Here is a 20250-nt window from a genome sequence, read left to right on the forward strand (position 1 = left end):
TTCCGTTTCTTCGTATGTAAAAGGAGGTGGATGGTTGTGAGATAAGGGAAAGGCACTTTTAATTTCTGCCTTGGACAGTGTGCTCAATAAGAAAACAACTTTGTTCTTATGAGACAGACTTCTCTTTTGTTTCATGTTGGGCTGCTGAGGAAACAGGTTCAGGAGAAGAAACACCCAGAAACTCCCAGAATTCCTCTTGGTTGAGCTGGGGTTTGAACCCAGGTCTGACGCCCAGGCTCGTTCTCCTGACGGGGCCACATTGCACCCCCTGGGCCGCTGTCTCCAGAGTGGAATCCTTAGCTGCCTTGTGGCACAGTGCCAAGGAAAGCGGCTGTCTCCTTGGGCACAGTGCTCGCCGGTAGTGCCAAGCCGCTTGGCCTTCCTCCTCCTGGTCCTGAAGGGAAAAGGCAGTTGTGAGAACGGTCAGCTGAAAGCTGTGTCTTCCCCAGCGCTCTCCCGGTCCCGGGCCCTGTCCTCGGGCCTCCGGATGAAGCAGCTCCCTCTTGCTTCCACTCCTGTTAATTCCAGTTTGTCCGACGCCACAGTTCTGTGCCTTTGAACGTCAGTGATCACATGGCTCCCTGTTTCCCCTTCTCCTTCCTTCTGCATTTTCTCTGCGCTGCCTTCTTCCCTGCCTCTTCCTATTTCCTATCCTGATAAGCCAGGGAAAGGCTGATCAGATCCCCGATTGGCAGCCAGTTGCCTCCCAGCTACCAATCAGCTGATGGAAGGAAGCAGAGGGAGCTGGTGGGGGCTGCAGCTGATGGTATTTAAAATGGTGCTTAAAAGCAGAAACTGGCATCTCATGACATTGGAAGAAAGAAGAGGTAAACTCTCCGACTAGACCTAAACTGGCCCAGAGACGTAGGAATCATTTTTACCACCCATAAAAAGAAGCTAATAATCTAATCATAACTTTGTATTTATCAGATTGGTAATTTTAAAAAAATCATGTTTACTGGTTTCTTGACTGAGAACCCAGTGATATCTGGACAGATGACTACTGATTAGTAATCAGTGTCTAGATGTGAGATACAGAAGTTTTTAGTGGTTTTCATTCTACTCATTTCTCAGTTGAAAAGCTTCTGTTTTCTTTGGTGGTGGGGGGGGAATATATGAGAATTACTGGGAATCTATTATATGGAAATATTAATTTCTTCCCCCCATGCCTCCTCTCTGAATGTTTGGGAAGAATAACAAATAAAGTATTGTATGTCCACCAACATTTGGTACCTGTTAGGCTGCTAACATTGCCCTTGACTGCAGGTATCACACTGCAGAGGGGCCTTTCCCCACCCCTCACTGACTTCCTTATTTGGGGCTTTTGGTGACCAGTAAAACATTTGCATTTTACACCAGTGTTCATTTTTTTATCCTAGGAAGTTCAGAGTGCATTTTCTTAGAGAAATATTTATAGCATTATAGAATTTCAATGTTAGATGGGGCCTTCCTTTTTAAACTTTTGATCTAGATCTTAAGTATACATTTAAAAACTCATATTCATGTTTTTGGTGAAAGTATAAAGATAATTCCAAGACGTCATTCTTCCCTGCTCCTTCTTTCTTTGGTCGTAACAGAGAAAGGTCAGGTCCTGCGATACGATGTGTCCTAAGAAACAACATGCTTGGTCATGTAGATGACCAAATACTTATTCCCCAGGTGTATGTGGTCCTCATCCACAGGTCCTAAAAGCACTCAGAGCCTTAAAGGTGAGATGGGTGTCCTGTCATGTTAAGGAGAGACTTTTGGACCCCACCCAAGGGCAGGTGGAGGTTGAATCAGCCAGTGGCCAATCATTTAGTCAGGCATAACTATGTGGTGAAACCCTCATAAAACCCCTAAGGTGAGCCGTATCTCATGCATGCTGCTTCTCTGTCAGAGGGATCGTCCATGCTTGGGGAGCTAGAACGTGTGCCCGTGCCCCCAAGCCAGGCCCAAAACTCCAGGAGGTAGAAGTTCCTTTATTTGGGACCTTGCCCTGTGTATCTCTTCATCTGTCTATTCCCTTGTGTCCTTTGTGGTAGTATCCTTCATTTAAACTGGTAAGCCTAAGTGTTTTCCTGAGTCCCCTGAGCTGCTCCAGCAAATTAATCGAACCTAAGGGGGAGGCTATGGGAACCTCCAGTCTGTAGCTGGAAGGTCAGAAGCACTGGTAGCAGCCTGGGGCTTGCAGTTGGTGTCTGGAGTGGGGAATGGAGGGCAGTTTTGTGGGATGGAGCCCTTAACCTGGGGAATCTGGTGCCATGTCTGGGCAGATAGTGTCAGAATTGAGTTGAGTTTTCAGACCCCTGCTGGTGTTGAGAATTGCGAGGTGTTGCGAGTGGGAAGAACCCCTCTCATGCACTTGCGCTGGCATCAGGTCCGAGGATCCAAAAGAAGTTGCTGAGGGAACAGGGGTACACATTCCGCATTTGTTGGGTATAGATGTAGTGTGTAAATGAGTACTTATTGTGGGGTAGCTCAAGCTTAGTTGGAGAACATGATGGCCCATCTCACATGGATTTCTTCTTGTGAAAGGAGCATAGGCCAGCAGGCTTGACACCGTGGTGTCCCTGAGCAGAGGGCATGTCCTCACCACCCTTTTATAAACTGTTTGGATGCTGTCACTGGAGCATTGTCAGAATTTTGCTTCGATTCTATTATGCTTCTTGCCTGCATCTTCTTAAGTGGCCAAGGTAACCCTCCAACGTGAAGTGACTCTCTTGACCCCATGCTTTCGGCTCTCTAGGACCATGTGGAGCAAATGGGTTGAGAGCCTGGCATGAAATGCGAGGTGGTTAACGGGAGGCAGGGAAGCGCCAGGTCTTGTGCCCTTGTCTGTCTTGTCTCTAGTGTTTGCTGCTCATCCGGCCTCTCTACTTTCTTTTGTTCTCTTTTTTCTCTCCTTTTACAAATTGTCCTCGTGGTGGTCGTTTCTTCCATTTTTAGCCACATTCACAGTTTGCTTTCTTAGTAAATCTATTCAGAAATATGAGTGATATCTCTTCCAGCTGATTGGCATCTTTGAAGTATGATAACACACATACAGCTGTAGTGTAAACAGGAGCAGTTGCTGGAGAAAGGCCTATTAATAGAGGTGCGAGTTCTGGGACATTCAGAGGAACCATTCTAAGCGACCCTCACCATCACAGATAAATTTAAGAAGGGAAAAGGCTGCTGTCTATCCATTTGCTTCTGTGACAGTTTGTGAAGTTTGGACATTTGAGGATTCATATGTTGGGAAAAAAACCCAAATGGCGTTTAGCATGTAAATGATGCCACGGTTGAGCAGAAGCACAACCCTGATTCTGTGTCCTGCTTTCATAGTAATTGAAAGGCCTGGAACCCAGCTTCCCAGTAGAAAATAAATAGGCAAATAAATTGGAGGCTTCCTTCTTATGGTTTATTGATGCTGTTTTGACCAAGTAAAAAGATCATTTACCCATAAAAGCTCAAAATCTAAGGTTTCTTCTTTTCAAAAAAAAAACAGTGGCTATTTGAGAGAAGCGCTAGGAGATAAAAGGAGGAACAAAGCTAATGCCATTATCTAATATTTAGATAAAAACCCAAGCAAAACAATTAGATTTATGGTATTTTTCTTTAGCAGTTTTCCTTGGCACAGATAATACAGGCAAGCTTGCTCGCTTCTCTCCTTAGAGTCATGTTCAAAAGAAGAACCAGAGCTTTGTCGTAATACATGGTTCTTTTTCATTAGCTGAAAAAAAACTTATTTCAGTAATGCGGGGCAAAGGTTCTTGCAACTCAAAATAATGATGAAGTGTTCCTGGTTTTGTATGAATATTTGTTCTAGTTGAAAGTGTAATGGTTTAGGGGAATATAAGTGTACGAGAATCTCTAATTAGCCCCCTGCCCTGCCCCCACAGTGTCACACACACACATCCCAGCTGTGTGAGGGTGGAATGTGTGACTTGATCGAGGTGTCATATGTCCTCAAATTGGGGCTGTGAGCTCTGGCATGTTCTGTTGCACTTCGGAAGGATTTTCAGTGTACTCACGCAGCAGGCTCTGGCTGTTTTGGTCAGAGATCTGCAGGGGAAGCGACAGGACGTGGATAGTGTCTGCTTGTTGCTATCATGATGTATTACACAGATTCTCAGAGAATCCCTAAGTAGAAACAGATTATATGTGTGGATTCTCCCGGACAGTAAGACAATTTATAAAAACCCATTGGACAATAATAGCACAATTGTCCCATCACAGAACAATATCAGAGCTGCTAGAAAGGTTAAATGTATTACTGCTGAGTTTAGAATTTAGGTTTTCTAACAATATTGAAGCCCCTATGATTTCTTGATATCTTTTCTCCAAGGTTTTTAACCCTGAATGATATTAAAACCTTGAAGTGATAGGCTTTGGGCATGATGAGGGTCAGTAGAAGGGAAAAATGTCTCAATGCCTAAAATAAATAGAGTGAAGGGAGCAGACGAGCCAGCAAGTGGCGGTGGTGCCACCATCACTGTTCCCCGCCCGGGAGCAGCACTGTGTTCCATTGCTGAAGTGGAGATGACAAGTGCCAGGTGCTCCGGTTAGAAGGTGCAGCAGGCTGCCCACGCAGGGAAGCAGTCCGTAAGGTGCCCTCCGAGTGGCTTGCCTCCCTCTTACGGTGGGCGTGACCTTGGGCCAGTGGCTTCTTTAAGCCCGAGCCTTTGTGAGAGAGAGCTGGGGTGGGGCTCGGGGCTGGCTCCTCCAAGGCCCTTTCTCTGACATTAGAATTCTGTGTTTTCAAGTCATCAGAGCGCAGCCTCTGTGGATGCCTTTTCCTGAGTCAAGCCTGCGTAGGAGTTACATGTTCTGGCTTTTTTGGGCAACTTGAATGAATGGAAGAAAGGGTCCCTTCATGGTGTTCTCATGACAGGGAGTTCCTGCGAAGCAGTGTGTTTTCTTTTGTAAGAGGCCAGCCTTGGGAGAACTATCTCAGGAACCATCCTGTTCTCTAGGTTGGTGCCAGGGACAGGCCGGGACGGGCCATAGCAGTTTCACTAATCTGCCAGTCCACTTACCAGTTGGCAAATTCGTTAGCTTCACATGTGTGCATTGCGCTATCCTGGACATGGGAGAGGAGGTGGAGCAATCCACAAGCCTGCGCCCTCAAGGTACGTCTCCCTCGGTGGCCGGCTTCACTGCTGGACCAAGAAATGACACAGGTCTGCCTCGCCTGGGTGCCAAGTCGCAGTGCTTGAGGAGGGAGAACTGACCCGGAGGGGCGGGAGGAGGAGGAGGTGGGGCTTGCTAGCCTCCTCCTCCCCTCCTGCGGGCCCTCTGGTCCAAAGAAGCCTTTGGTGAATCTTTGAAAAGGAAATACCGACTTTCATGGTAGGAAGAACCAAACTTTGATGGGTCTGGCTTTGTAAATTTTGAGATTTTTGAATGTCAGGTTCTTAAAGTGGGATTCAGGCCATATGGCATAGATAAGATGATGTTTCAGATGAGTAGATGCTGTACCATGGACCCCGGGGATGTTCTAGCAAACACTTCAGCTTTTAAGTACTAGGCCTGATTGAATGCCACTGGCTTAATTAGTATATTGAATGTGATCGGTATGATTAATTTTCCTTCTGTTTTTCGTTTTTTTTTTCCCCCTCAAACTCCTGTTCAGTGCAGAACATACCCTTTATCTATTTGGGAGCAGAGAGAAGTGTTCAGAACAATGGGGAAGACGTGAAACAATGGAGAACTAACCAGGGGTTTCATTGCCCGTCTGATTTTCTGAACCCAAGATTTAAGTCAGACACTTGCATTTGAATCCTGGTTTCTTTGGTAATACATAAATTCAATCATTTCCTTCTAGTATATGTTGTTATTTGTAATCTGAAGCATATTAAAGCTAATTGAATTTTGGCCTAGTGGTTTGGACTTCCTTAAAAGCGGAGTCTGGAAAGACCTAGGCCATCCAGAGAAAAACTGTTTAGGTTTATTGTGTGAAATTGTTCACTTTATAGTGAAGCAGTATACCCATGTAATTCCTTTAGAAACCCAGAGGACTCAGACTTTAGAGCTAGTTGGGGGGGGTCCTTGGGGTGAATACAGTGCATGTGGAGAGGGAGGTGTGACGTGGCAGATCACGTAGCTCTCTTGTCAGCAGAGTCCAGCAGCACGTTTTCAGAGAGGTTGCTCATTACCCAGAGGCTCTCAGGCTGCACATCAGTTTACCAGGACCCTACCTGACGACACTCGATGCTTTGCATGTTGATGAATATTACTCAAACATGCCTTTAAAAATATTCAATAAATCCAGATTTTCCCAATTCGAAATGGGAAAACTCCAGATCGTTATGAGTTGTTGAAATTTTCCCAGGTATTGAGGTAATAAGTAGACAAAATTGATTAGAAAGGGCTTTAAATTGAGAACTAATAGAAAAATCCTAGGTCAGTCATAGAAAACAGAAAGTTAACATTAATAGATAGGAAAAATAGAATGAAGAAAAATGGTCTCAGAACTAGAGGACACTCAAATAGTTATTACTAGAAATGCCAGTGAACCAGTAAGTAAAGAGCCTCCTCCCCCTGCTCGTCACAACTGTAGAATGTGGAAGTTAAATGAATAGATTGTTTTATTTCTCTTCCTCTGTTGTTTTATTCCTGCTGGTTAGTGGAGAAATGGTCTTGGATAGAAAAATCACATTAGAACTTTGATAAGTTGCTTTTTTGAAATAGAGTTCCTTCCATGCCACAGACATTTGGAGTGAAGTATGTTTATTGAAATGTATTTTTATAGAAAATATTACAGAACCTGTAATTGAAAACTTATGGCAGTATTTGGGGGAGTGATATGTTCTTAATGTTAATTTGTGGATTAGCTCTGAACTCCCTTCTGCTGTTTTAGAACCATTGGCTGAGTGAACGTTTTCCAAGAGTCTTTGCAGATGTAAACTGTGCTTCATGGAATGGAGTATTTGGTGCTTAAATAATGTATAAATCCAGTTGGACAGGAGCTGCCTGTCAGTTTTATTAACTTTGACCTTTTCTCCCATTACAAAGATGGTTCGGTAAATATTTAATGGACCCCTTATAGATCTTGACAGTCGGAGCTGTGTTCCTGGAAACTGGGAAACATATACGTGATTAACAAATGTCGCTTAATCACTATGAGTCAGCTTTCAAGGGCAGGTTTTGTTTTATGGGAAGAGGACTCCTTCCACCTCACGCGCTCTTAGAGGTAGAGTGCATTGGGCGTCCAAGGCGCTGAGCTTTAAAGGAACCCTTCAGAAGAAAGCAGTTAACATTCATTTCTGCTGTCTGTTTTTTTTTGTTTCTTTGAGCAAATGATCAAAATGATGCCAGGTGGGCAAAATCACCTTGCCGCTCTGCACAGTTAGCAAGACTCTTGAACTCAGAGGCTGGGCTGGAATGGCTGAGCTTGCGTGGACCCTAATAAGATACGCAGGAGGAGAGCCAAAAGGAGAGCCAGGAGGGGTCCCCTGCCAAGCTGCCTCTCCCCCTAATCCCATAAAGCCCCGTGCATATTGCACTCACTGCAAATTCTGGTGGGGAGGATCGAAACCCAAGTAGCTGACATTTTGAAACATTGTCTTTCAAACTTGTACTGTCCCTTGCCTCCATTGATTTCCCATTTAAGAAATCTGTAGGAGAAAAACAAATTTGAGCAAAATTCATTGGTCTAAGATGAGTTGTTAGAGCCAAATTATGCCCCTCCTTTCCACCCTGAGAAGAGCTCCATTTTTATTATGAATGTGATACATCTTTGTCTTGTTTTGTGTAGCCATAAGGCTCCCACGGCAAATTGACCAAGTAAATCAAGAGCCTGTTAAAAAACAATATGGATGCTCCAAACACAGACATTTCTGTCTTACTGGGTCACTGGATATCCTTATTTTTGTAGCCACTTTTGAGAAGCAAGAATTTCAGTTCGTTTTGTTTTCTTTCACTCCGCGCAGCCCAGTGGCTTTGTTGAGGCCAGTTATTTTTCAGAACATTATTACCCTTTGCACCAAGTGCCCAGCCCCTTTTAGACAGTGGTCACTGGTTTCATTACCATGAGGTAATGTAGCTAACTCTGCAAAGGAAATCTATGTCTTGAAAGAGCACTTCGAAAAGAAACTGATTCAGAGCTTCAGAATGAATTACTATTTGTATGTTCAGTTAATGCTAAATAAATGTTTGAAAGACCTTGCTTAATTTGAGAAGGAAGAAACATATTGGATGTTATAAATGGTTTCAATCCAAATTCTCAGCTTGGCATTTTCACATTTGAATGTTTTATTTACATCTGTTCAAAATTGGAATACCTTTCAAGGATAATTTTATTATAGAGATTGATGACAGCTTTTATGATCTAAAATACAAAAATTATGAGATTTAAAAAGGAAAACAGGAGTCATTGTCACGTGTCAAATTGGACATAAGCTTCATTTGGCATAGAGTGAGAATGATGAGTTGTATTTTAAATCAAAAGATTCTGATGATAGGGGTTTGGGGGTGGGTATTGACTGCATTGGGGTGCAAGGGAACTTTCTGCAGCGATGGAAATTTTCTGTGTCTTGATTAGGGTGGTGGTTTCACAGGAAACTACATGATCAAAACCCATCAAACCGTACATTTAAAATGTATGCATTTTATTTTATGTGAATTATAACACAATAAAGTGGATTTTTTAAAAGTCCTGTTTAGTCTAGAATTAGGTGGTATTCTTTCTCTTTTTCAATAGAGAAATTGAAGCCCAGAGAAGTAGAATGATCTGTCCTAGGTGACCTCGAAGCTCAGCAGTTTGTCCAGAGCAAAGCGAGGGATGCTGGCCCGGAGCCCGTTCAGAGCGTGCTGCTGCCTCACCCCTCCCGCGTCTCCCCAGTTACCCTGACGTGGTGGAGTGAAGTGAGCCTTCCATCCGGTGCTCTTCCCGGAGCCTCTGCCCACTGGCACACATTGTTGCAAGATCTATTCATGGGCTTATTCTTACGATTGGTGCTTGTATCTTAACCATTGAAAAGAGTGGCCCAGTGCTTCTGAATGCTGAGCCTCTCGTGTTTGAATCAGTTTATGATAAGCCGTGATTTACTTCAGTTGAGTATGAGTTACATGGTTGTTATTATAAGCAAGATACGACAGTAGCAAGAGTTCCCAGAACTCATTTGTCTTTAAGGACGCTATCTGGATCTTCTTGTGAGAAATGACATAGATGTTAGAACCATTTATGTAAAGCATAAATGAACAGTAGTGACCAATAAAGAAGTAAAAATTATACAAGTCAGTCACTTCGAAATACCCTGTTATATTTTAGAGAACATCTTTCTGGTATCTCTTTGTTTACCATGGACCCTGTTTGGCTTTTTTTCCTTCAACAAAATATCCTCAAGTTCTTTGCATATTTTACGCAATTTCCCAGTTTTTGTCGGGCATTTAGATTGTTTCCAGTCCCTCATTCTGCAGTGGTGCCGTGAACAGCCAGCCTCATGCTGCTTTTCCTGCTTGTCTGATCATCTCTTCAGGAATACGTTCCCTGAAACAAGACGTTAGCTGCCGAATAAAATGTATCAAGTATTGGTATTGTTAATACCCCTTGCCCAGCTTTTATCAAGTGTTATTTTTCCTCCCCTCTGTTTTGCTTTTCTCTACAGCTGCAGTACCACGCAGGTCTGGCATCTGGCCTTTTGAATCAACAGTCATTGAAAAGGTCTGCTAACCAGATGGGAGTGTCCGCCAAACGCAGACCAAAGGCTCAGCCCACCACTCTGGTCTTACCACCTCAGTGAGTAATGGTTCGAGAAAAGTCTTTTGTCCTGGGTGAGCTCGACTTTGTGCTTGTTTCTCCACTAAGGGAAAGTTATTTTTGTCATATTGTTTCTTCGAAAAAGGGATCTGGTAGGATTAGAAACCAAGCATGTATGTAACATATTTTACATAGGTTTTAGTTATAATCGGTTTGTAGAGTACATATTTTGTGTATGACTTTTCTACCTGGGACTTTAAGGTGCCTCATAGCTCATTCGTTGTTTCCGTGACATATTCCCATAGTTGGCAGAGCACAAGTACATTTGCCAGATAGCTGAGGAGCACTTTTTGATAAGCTTCAGGCCGCCTGTAGAATCTGGTAGAGCTGGGATTAGAATCAGTGCCAGGCTCACTTGCTCTTTTTTAAAATAGGAATATGTATGCCTTTCTTTTTCCCAGTAGAAGAGATAACAGATACTGTAAGGTTCATAAAGTGTCCAGCTCGATGGTTTTGTCACACGTGTCTACCTTTGTGTAGCTCCACCCAGCTCAAGCCTCGTGGCCGCCACTCCTCGAATCCCATCCGGATGCTTCATGTTGCCGTCTGTACAGCAGCGAGCCACCTCTCCCACTGCTGTGACACTGTTCCAGCTTCTTTGACCAGTTAGTTGTACATGTTCTTGAACTTCATGTAAATGGAATCATACAATATGTAATCTTCATTGTCAGCTTTTTTTTCCAGCTAACATTATCTGTTCGACTCATCCAGGTCATTTGCTCTTTTTTGTTGCTGTGTAGAACGTTTTCGAATGTGCCGTCCTTGAGTCACCCATTGGCCTGTGGGGTTATTTGGTACTAGAAGCTCGTAGATGAGGGCGAGGCTTACTCAGTGACGTGGAATCAGAAATATGAACCTACTAGTAGGTTCTGGTAGCTTCTTATCAGGGCACACACACTCTCCCTGAGACTTGGACTTGATATGCATTCTCTAGCCTGTCCCACCCTCCTGTTGTGTCCTCTCTCATTTCATCTTCAGTTACAAACTCTGTTTTAAAATTTCCAGCTCGAGGATTGTGTGTAGGTAAGACTCAGTTTGCCCTTACACAAGATCTCATTTGTTTTCTGTTTGATTAGCAAATATTTATTGTACCTGCCATCTACTAGGCATTGTCCTAGCCCCTGGGGCCACAGTCATGAGCAAGATAGGCGAGGTCCCATCTTCCTGAAGCTTGTTCACTGGGGGGAAAAAACACCTGAACAAATTAATAAATCAATGTATAATTTCTGGTTATGAACCGTACTTAGGAAGGGAACACATAAGGTGGTAAGGAGTGGGTGTGGGAAAAGCTGCTTAAACTGGGTGGTCAAAGAAGTTCTTTCCAATGAGATAACAGTAGGTGGAGATATGGAGACTGGGGACGAGAAGGGCCAGTAAAGAGCTGGGGAGGTGGTGGGATGGCTGAGCTCTTCTCTCCCACCAGTGGACACTCTTAGACTGCCATTTCAGTGATTTTTAGGTTTTCTTCACAATTAACATTTGCTTCCAGGATAGGATGAACCTAACCAGCCTCCATCTAGTATTTTTTGTCTGCTGCATGCACACGTGCCATGTTGTTCAGCGACTACAGGAACAGCTTCTCTGAGTGATGCAAGACAGAGTTTTCACTATTTGGCAGAAAGCTTCTGAAGGAACGTTACTGTTGTCTCTCATGTGTTGATTTGGTGATTCTTCAGATCTCAACTTTCAGCTCTCAAAAGTCTAATGGGCCTTGTAACTTGTCATTTTCCCTGCATGGACTGTCTACTGAGGCAAGATGTTTGGCAAGAAGCGAAAGACTTTCTAATGGTCCCAAAAGACCGGAGCCAGAAAGTGTTTGTTGCGAACTCTGTCTTGACAAAAGTCAGTTTTTAGCCCATCTGTTCACCAATTGTTAATTTGCATTGGCTTGAAACCTGTTTACAGGTGACATGCTATTATGAGGACACTTAGAAACTATTTTAAGCACCAGGACAATCAACAGACTGTTCTCATGCCAAAAAAAAAAAAAGGTGTTCACAACTGTCATTACAAATTTATAATAAATCACTCAAAGTACTTACTTTCAAAGGGAAAAGTGGTTACTGTTTCCTAAGAATACAATGGTTGGAATGATTTCCTATACTTAGTAGCCTATTTCCTGTGAAAATTGACTGCTGCCTTTTCACATCATTTAGTTTTTTGGGCTCACATTATCCTGGAATCTCTTTATATAACTGTTGTCCAGGAGGCAGGATCTGTATCTAAAGGACATTCCATGTACTTTTATTGATCACCTAGTATGTGCTGCTTACTGTGTTAGATGTCAGCAATAGAAATACCAGTAAGACAACTGCTGGCCTAACTGGATTATAAAAATATTTAATTAAAAAATAGAACACTAGTTATATAGTTATATATACAGTTAGTTATATATATAATATAGATTTTGGAAAAACAGAGTAACAAAAAAGGAAAAAATATACTGTTACCCTAAGTTATTGTTATGCTTTTAAAAGATACTGTTCCAGACTTTTTTCTATGTATATAATGTTTAAAACCAAAAAACAACCTCCAAAGAGGATTTTATTGCAATATTGTTCTATATCACATCCCAACATTTACTGAATGTAGTTGTTAGGTTTTAAGGTAGTAATTTTCTGTGTAATAGTAATTAACCTATGGACTAAGTTTGCATATTACTCAGCCATGTTATGGTTGTATTCTGTAGAACACTATTAATCACAAACTTTCCACTCTAAGCATGGCATGACCATGAAGTAACTCGTCATTAGATCCCTCAAGCTCCTTCATAAAGCATCACCAAAATCTTATGTTAGCTATCGCTACATCAGCTGTTGCCTAACAAATCGCCTCAAAACATAGTGGTTTAATAACAATAAACCTAATCTCCCACATTTTCTGTGGATCAGGGATCTGGAAGTGGCTTGGTTGGTGGCTCTGGCTCAGAGGGGTAAGACTGCAGCCAGCTGTCAGCCAGGGTTGCAGTCACCCCAAGGGTGGGCTGGGGTCAAAGTTCACTTCCAAGGTCGCTCACTCATGGCAGGCAAGGTGGTGCTGGCTGTTGACGGGAGACCCCAGTTCCTCTCCACAGGATGTTCTAGTATCCTCATGACTTGTGGGTGACTTCCTCTGGAGGAAGCAGTCTAAGGATGAGAGCCAGCTGGAGCCTATCCTTTTTGTGACCCAGCCTCAGAGGACACGTAGCATCAGTTCCACCCCATTCTGTTCATTAGAAATGAGTCACTGAATCTGACTGACATTGAAGGGGTGGGGGCAAGCCTTTCTCTTTTGAAGGGAGGAGCATCAAAGGATGTGCAGACATACTTTAAAACCACCACAGTTGCCACTGAGGAGAGAGGTTGCACAGAGGGAAGAATGGCTGAGCCTGTAAGCCCCCTTCACTTACTTATTCAGCAGATATTTACTCAAGGCCTCCAAGGCCTCCAAGTGGTTGGTTCTCTGTGCCGTGCTGGGGATTTGGAGATGAGTAAGATAATTTTGGCTTTCAAGAAGCTCTGAGTACAAATAGGAACAAACGTATCAGGGAAGCACAGTAAGGTGGCCAGGTCCTACTGACATGACCCGCCGGGTGCCCAAGAAGGCCGTGGGCGGGCTGCAGAGAGGTCTGCTTAGGAAGACCAGCCCCACTTCTGCGAACTTCTCCACTGCCAGCTGTGAAGACAGGCTTTCCTTTAGTGAGAGAGCTGGACACTGTCTTGCGTAGGCTTCCAGGAGTCTGCGGAAAGCTTCCATTTGTAACCAGCGATGGAGCCCATGAAGGGCCGGTGGCTGGACTCCTTGCTCGCCTCCTCCAGAATCCGTGCCTGTTCATGGGGGGACAGACGGGCCTCTGCACTCCCTTGGGCCTGTGGTCAGACGGCACCCAAACCACCGGCTCTGCCTAAGTTGCTAAGTGTGCAAGTGTGCTAAGACCATAGGCATGGCAGGAATGCAGGAGATTCATATAGTGTGTTTGTTTTTAAAATGCAGTTGGCTTTAACAGTAGTAGACTTTGAAGACTCAGATTCCCTCTGAGTTCCCACAGGATTAGTGATTCGTGGGATTAATGATTCATATCTTCCCCCCACAAAGAAACTTGTAAGGGACGGAGATGTTCATGATAAAAGGCCTCTCTCCTGTGTTGGTGTTCAGAGGGCACAGGTGAAGGGGCCTCCTTCCTTGATTCCCGAGTGTCTGCTCAGTGAAGTCTTCTAAGAAGGGGCACTATTGTTTTCATAAGGAGCTGAGTTCCTTCTTGCTGGGTAAACATTGTCAGGCTTTTGACCCTTGTAGGATTGAAATCAGTCTGGAAAGTGGCTATCTTAATTGATCTGTAAGTTGTGTAGTGAGCCATCTATGTATTTAATATATGTCAGATGTAGCCCCATTTACTTGTGTTCCCTTAGGCGGCAGTCTCACCTTAACCGGGCGTTGTTTAGCTTACCTTTGTGTCAGCACAGGATATTGGTTTTCATCTGTAAGGCCAGACTCACGGGCCACTGCCTTCTGGGCTTCAGCACTTGGCCTGAAGAAACGGTGGCTTTTGGTAGCAGCAGAGGTGGAAGGCTCTCCTGTGTTCTTAGTCCGCACACGTAGATCTTATTTAGGTTTGAGGAAAACATAAATACATTGTTTTACAGGCAGGTTGTTTTTTAAAATATTACCCCAATTCTTAGAAGTTGTGGGAACAGCCTTTCCAGCACAGTTCCTTTCAGAGGCTGCAGGAAAGGTAACCACTGGGAACACTGTCTGTGCTCCCAGCCAAGACCACCCTTCCTCTTGTCCACTAGGTCCGTCCCTTCTCGCCCCCTCCGAGCCAGGTCTCCACGTCCGCCCTACACCTTCAGTCCTACACTGTCAGCATTCACCTTTCTCCTGGCTCATCGGGGTAGCAGGCAAACATGCTCACCCCAAAGACCATCTCCTGTGAGAACAGCTGGCTGGGAATTCTGCTGCTCCTTCCGGCTTCCACCCGCTCTCTGTCCTCCTTGCAGCTAAACTCCTTGAAGGAGTTGACTCTTCTTGTTTCCAATTTCTCAACCACTCCAGGCAGCCATTGTTCTGATTTCTGTCCCTATACGTGGGTTTTGCCTTTTCTTGAACTCCACATAAGTGAAGTCATCCAGAACACCTTTTCTTTCTGGTCGCTCCCTCTCAACGTGCTGTTTTGGAGATTGATTTACGTTGTGTGTCAGTGGTGCGCTCCATTTTATCACTGAACAGCATTCCTCGGTGTGCTCTGCGTTTACTGCTGGCTTTTCTGGGGCATTTTGCATCTGTTTTGGTACTGTCTCATGCCCTTGAGAGTGCAGGGCCGCTTCACTTCATGCTCCTGCACTCACGGGACCTACCTCAGGTTTGAGTAACAACACAAAAGCAGCGTGCAGGGACATGTGTTGCTGGAAAGAAATGCCACTGATTCAGGAGGTGACAGGGATAATGACACAGCATGCACGCCTAGGCTTCCTTTTGACCCTTGTAGGACTGAAATCAGTCCGGAAAGTGCCTGTCTTAATCAGATCAGCAGATCGCCTTTGGCAGGCCCACGGATTCGGCGAGGGCGTTTAACTGGAAGAGGCTCCTTTCCTGCCGCTGCCTTGCACGCTGATTCCCGAGAAGATCACTGACGTGAAATTACACATGGTGCTTATACGGGGGATTGGATTCTTGCCAAGATGTGTGGTAAATGCTGCTTCTGTTCTTGAAAGGCAGAGGCTCATGTGAAATCAACAGGCATCATGAAAGCAAAGTGGTGACATAAATCTGCCCTTGGCAGTTGTGATGAATGAGGGTGGCAGCTTATCGTGGCCGTTGATGTCAAACTGAGCAGGGCAAATACCCGCCAGGATGAGGCGCCCCGGGCCCAGAGGCTTCTCCGGCAGCTTCCTGGCCGTCACATCGCCTTCTCTTCTGTTGCTGATCCTCAGGATCTTCTCTACAAGTGTTTTGCCTCAGCCACACAGACACCAAGTTCCAGGTTCCTGTGCTTGCTAAGCCATTACAGAAGCCTTGATGTAGATGTCGTTTGAAAATGGCTGTAAACGTGCTTCCTTGCAGGGACCTAATTTTCTTCTTGATTACTTGGGCTTTTTTTTGCCTCCTGAGGATCGTGATATTTTTGTGGAGGGCAGAATTTGGTTGTATGTCGATAAGTTTATATTAAATTATTCAACTCAGATGGGGATAGGGGCCTTGAACAACAATATTTGGCCCCTCTTTATTGGGATTTAGTTTGCTCCGAAGCAGAGTTAACAGTGAGTGCCTGTGAATAAGGAGCAAACTGGCTCATCGCCATGAGCTTTAGAAATGCAGAGCAGTGTATCCTGAACCCCTTTTGCAGGGTTGCTTACTACCCAGGCTGACTCTTTCTGAGCTCGGGCTGGCGAGCAGAGCAAGCGTGTTGCCGGTATGGGGCATCCCCAAAAGGAGACAGAGAACTTTGCGGGTGTAAGTTCCCTGAGTTTTGGAAAAAGTTAGCAAAACTTGAGTAGAAAGTCACTAAAATCCTTCTTTCCCCTACTGGCAAGTATTAAGTAACAATATTCATTAAATACCACTGAGAGGCTATGTAATAAAGAAATAATCCTAGGCCTTGTTGGCGATGACTCTCCAGAAGAGTTGAAAGTGAGAATGTAATTAAAGATTAAAACAGTGTTTGCATTCTAGAACATGGAGAAATCTTTCCCTCCAGTGCGGGACCAAATTAATAAGGGAGAGATCAGTTTCCAATAACCATCACTGCAGAAGCTCATTTATTAACATCAGGCATGTTCGAGCCGTCTGACTCGGTAGTTCTTTTGTTTTTCTCCTGCAAGACTGAACCTATCTTCAGGAATGATGAGGGATACCAATTTTACCTCAAAAAACTTACCCACATCCACTCCATGTCCTGAGTTACAGGATAGGAATGGTCCTATGGCGAGGCTTGCCCAAAGACGGGTCTTCACCCTGTAATTCATTGTAGCCCTCTGTTTTGACAAAATAATTTCCAGTCTACTCATTTCAGCCAGTTTTCTGTGCAAAGGCGAGAAGGTCAGTAGGAACTAGTAGATGTAGCTATCTGCAGGTTTCATACCTGTGGCTGGGAGAGGGGCGAGAACACTACACAGTGTTGTCAGGCCGTCCTGACCCCAGGAGAGAGAGCAGGCATGCGTGCCCTGTGGTCTCCAGAGCTCCTGATGCCAGCCTGCGCTCTTCGCCTCGGAGCGGGAACAGGGAAGAGCCCCGGGTCCTGCCCGATCGGGTTGCAGAGGTTTAACTGCACAAGCGCCATTTCATTTTCTTCCTCTGCTTTTTTCTTGGTTGCTATTCACATTGTTTGTTTTCCATGTGCCTTGAAATAGAATCAGAAGGCATTTTGAGGCCAAGGGCATGTGGGACAGTTGTCCTGACGAGTCCAGTCTCCACTGTTGCCTTGTTCCCCTTCCTCTTTATAGTTTCCCATTTGAGGGCTGCAGAAGACATACTCAGTGATAGTTCTTGAAATGTCCTTTTTTATGTGTTTCTCTGCTCGTGTTGCTGGCAGGGAGAGAAGGGAAGTGTCTCTCCCTGGCTGTGTCATTGACTGAGGAAGGAAAACTGGTCCAGTGACTGGGCAGAAAGAAGCCTGCAGCTTGTAACTCCTGGAAGCTGTGGTTTTATAGCTGTTCCATGGCACTGGCCTCTGTCTGCCTTGTGTTTTGCTTAGACTGGAAACTCCTTGGCGACCAGGGCTCTGTTTGTCTCCCTGCCCAGCTTTGCCTCAGGTCCTGAAGGCTGAATGCCCCCGTCCTGAAGGCTGGCTCCCCTCTGTGCTGCACCCTCCACCACCTGCTGTGGGCTGATGGGGCTGAGCACATTTTTTTACAAGACGTTCCAGACAAGCGTTCGTACCGCTCATGGCTCTTAGGAAATGGGAAGTGTAAGCCTTGGGTATTTAAATGACTGGAATCCAGGTGCCATTTGGACAGACAGAGATGCCTACCCATGAGACTTCGGAGTTGCGGGACCGGCCCTGCGAGCGAGGATGGATAGGGCAGGCTCTGGAGACCAGGGCAGCGAGGGCCGACTGTCCTGGGGGCAGCAGGCCCGGGGGCTCGTGAGCAGGGGCTGATATGTGGAAAGTGGTATATTAGGAAGATTAATCAAGTAGCAGAATGCAGATAAATAAGGTAGTTCTTTGTAGCTGTTTAAAAGATAATTGGTTCATGTTATCTTTTATCCTCTCTCTTTAGGCAGGAGAAAGTCTCTGGGAGAAATAAACGAGGAATCCCTTATAAATATTAATGTAAGAATCTGTCTATGGAGAATAAATATAGGGACATTTTGTTTTAAATGCTCTGTGTCATTGTGCTTCATTAGCATATATGTTGTAAAAGTTCCTTTTCTCCCCTTGAGAGAACCACATTTAGTTCCAGCTCATAGCCGCATGCAGAGATCTGTAGCTTGTCAGGACTGTCATGCTTGAGACGGACAGGAACTACTTTACTCTCTGCTTCAGCCGGAGGGCTTTCTTGCGTTCACCTGTACTCAGAAGTGCCGGCCTGTGGCAGGAAGCCAGTAGAAGGCCTGGACCCTGTCTTATTATCTAGACCCTCCATCTGGACCTTTGTTTCCTGCTGTCTGGTCCCCTGCTGTGTCTGTGTGCATGCCAACATGTGCGCATGTGTGTGCACTTGCTACAGGCTGATGTATGCTTGGTCAGGCTGGGCCTTGAAAGGGGCAGGAGTACTTCTGTACATGAACAAGTGAGGGAGATAATGTTAACGCCGTCTGAAGCCTGTTGTGTTAGAGGTGCTCCTCAGCCTTGAGTGGAGTATGATAGATCCTGCTTGCTTTACAATATTTCAGGCTCCCCCATCTCAGAAGTATGGGGGCAGGGAGAATAGGATAAAAGTAGTTAATGTTGAAACTGGATGATGAGAACATAATACTGTTGATGAGCTCATTATGTTGTTTTATCTACTTTTGTATATATTTGAATGTTTTCACAGTCAAATGTTTTAAAAATACAGGTGTGGTGCTTGGATTGTTGTTGAAGAAATCGTGTTTTGGTAATCAGCAGTGTAGGGGATGGTAGGAGACTTCTCTGGAGTGGATGGAATCTACCAGCCGTCATGGAGGAGACCGGAGGGCGGGCCCAGTAGGAGGAGCCCTGCTACCCGCCCACCTTCACAAGTGACACTTCAGTTTCTTTCCTGTCTGGTTCTGGGCCTGGCCTAACTCTCAGCTGATCTTTCCTGTATTTGTCTCAGACCCATTGTGACATAGACTAAGATTTAAGACTCAGTGTCTTCCATAGATGCAGAATCGAAGAGAAATTACATAAAATGGAAAACTATAATAAAGAACCTGGCCATTAAGCACCACGTTGAATGTGGCAGCCTAGAGAATCAGTTTAAAAATTATATTTCATTGCATCCTCTAATTGCATTTCTCCTTTACAGGGTGATTTTATCCAGGAAGACAGCTGTCTAGTGTGGTTATTACATCACTCCAGCCATTATTGGGCAAAGGAAGAAAAGAAAAATGGGTGGTTGTCTTGTACAGCTCATCAGATAGAAGTTGGACCTTTTTTTAAAAATCCTTTTTTGCATATCAAAGAGTCAGAGCTTCAGGATCATTAATATTTTACATTGCCCTTCCCAGCCAATGCTGATTCTAAGTGAAACATTTTTTTTTTTTTTAATCTTTCCATTCTTTCTTGGAATGAAAGTAATTTTGGTGGTCTCTTGTGTATGCCTTTTTATTTTTCTCTCTCTCTCTCTGTCATGTAGGCTATTATTGACCCATAAATTTTAGACTTTGGCCCAGAGACTCTCTGTTTAGGGTTATAAGTGATCAAGAAGCAGTGAGCCAGTTTCTGTGTTCACCTGTGCTAAAAACTGTTCTCTAAGTTCTAATAGGTTCACTGACCCAGTAACGGGAGAACAGCATTGTGAAGGGAATGGCTTTGTCTCTTAGCTTGAGTCTTTAAGGGCAGAATGGATTTTGATCTGGTGGTTGCAGTCACTGTGATAGTCCTCATTCATGGTAGATACACAGGAATTTTTAAGAATAAAACATGAAAACCTGTTTTCAGCCCAGGTTATACTTATTTCCAGCTTCCGGAGATACCAGGTATCTCTTTAAGCCTGCTTAGTGTTGAAAGAACTGGTCCCTGTCTTTATGCTTGGAAGGGGTTTCTAAACCTAGATGAAGCTCTGAGCTCAGGGCCTCCTCCTGGCCCTTTGGATGAACTGTGTAGGTCACTCGGGAGACGTTCTGACAGCTGGGTTGTAATGGACCAGAATGGGCTCGGAAGTAAAGGGCCGCCAGCCTGATGTAGGGGCCCAGTACTTCTCTGGAAAGGTGGGAGCCTTTAGAGCAGTGATTGCCAGCCCCGGCTGCCTGTCAGAATCATACAGGAGCTCTCGCAGGGAGAGGCCCAGGCATCCATGTTTTTAAACAGCTCCCAGGAAGATTCCTGTTTCCATCTGAGATTCAGAACCGCTGCTTCAGGAGCGGGGTGCAAGGAACACTCCAGGATGGAAATACCTGGGAAAACAATTGTCAGAGTACCTGCA

At 44.7% G+C, this 20250-nt stretch overlaps 1 protein-coding gene across 10 annotated transcripts in view; it reads left to right on the plus strand.

Moving 5' to 3' along the window:
• MED27 (mediator complex subunit 27) overlaps nucleotides 1–20250 on the plus strand; it is a 272303-nt gene that overhangs the window by 51467 nt on the left and 200586 nt on the right. For all 10 annotated transcript variants that reach the window (XM_073222493.1, XM_073222486.1, XM_073222460.1 and 7 more), the window contains exon 3: nucleotides 9573–9703. In XM_073222493.1, coding sequence (XP_073078594.1) covers nucleotides 9573–9703 — 131 coding nt within the window. The remainder of the gene's footprint in view (nucleotides 1–9572; nucleotides 9704–20250) is intronic.

Source organism: Manis javanica, chromosome 2 (genome assembly GCF_040802235.1).
Source record: "Manis javanica isolate MJ-LG chromosome 2, MJ_LKY, whole genome shotgun sequence".
Taxonomy (NCBI): domain Eukaryota; kingdom Metazoa; phylum Chordata; class Mammalia; order Pholidota; family Manidae; genus Manis; species Manis javanica.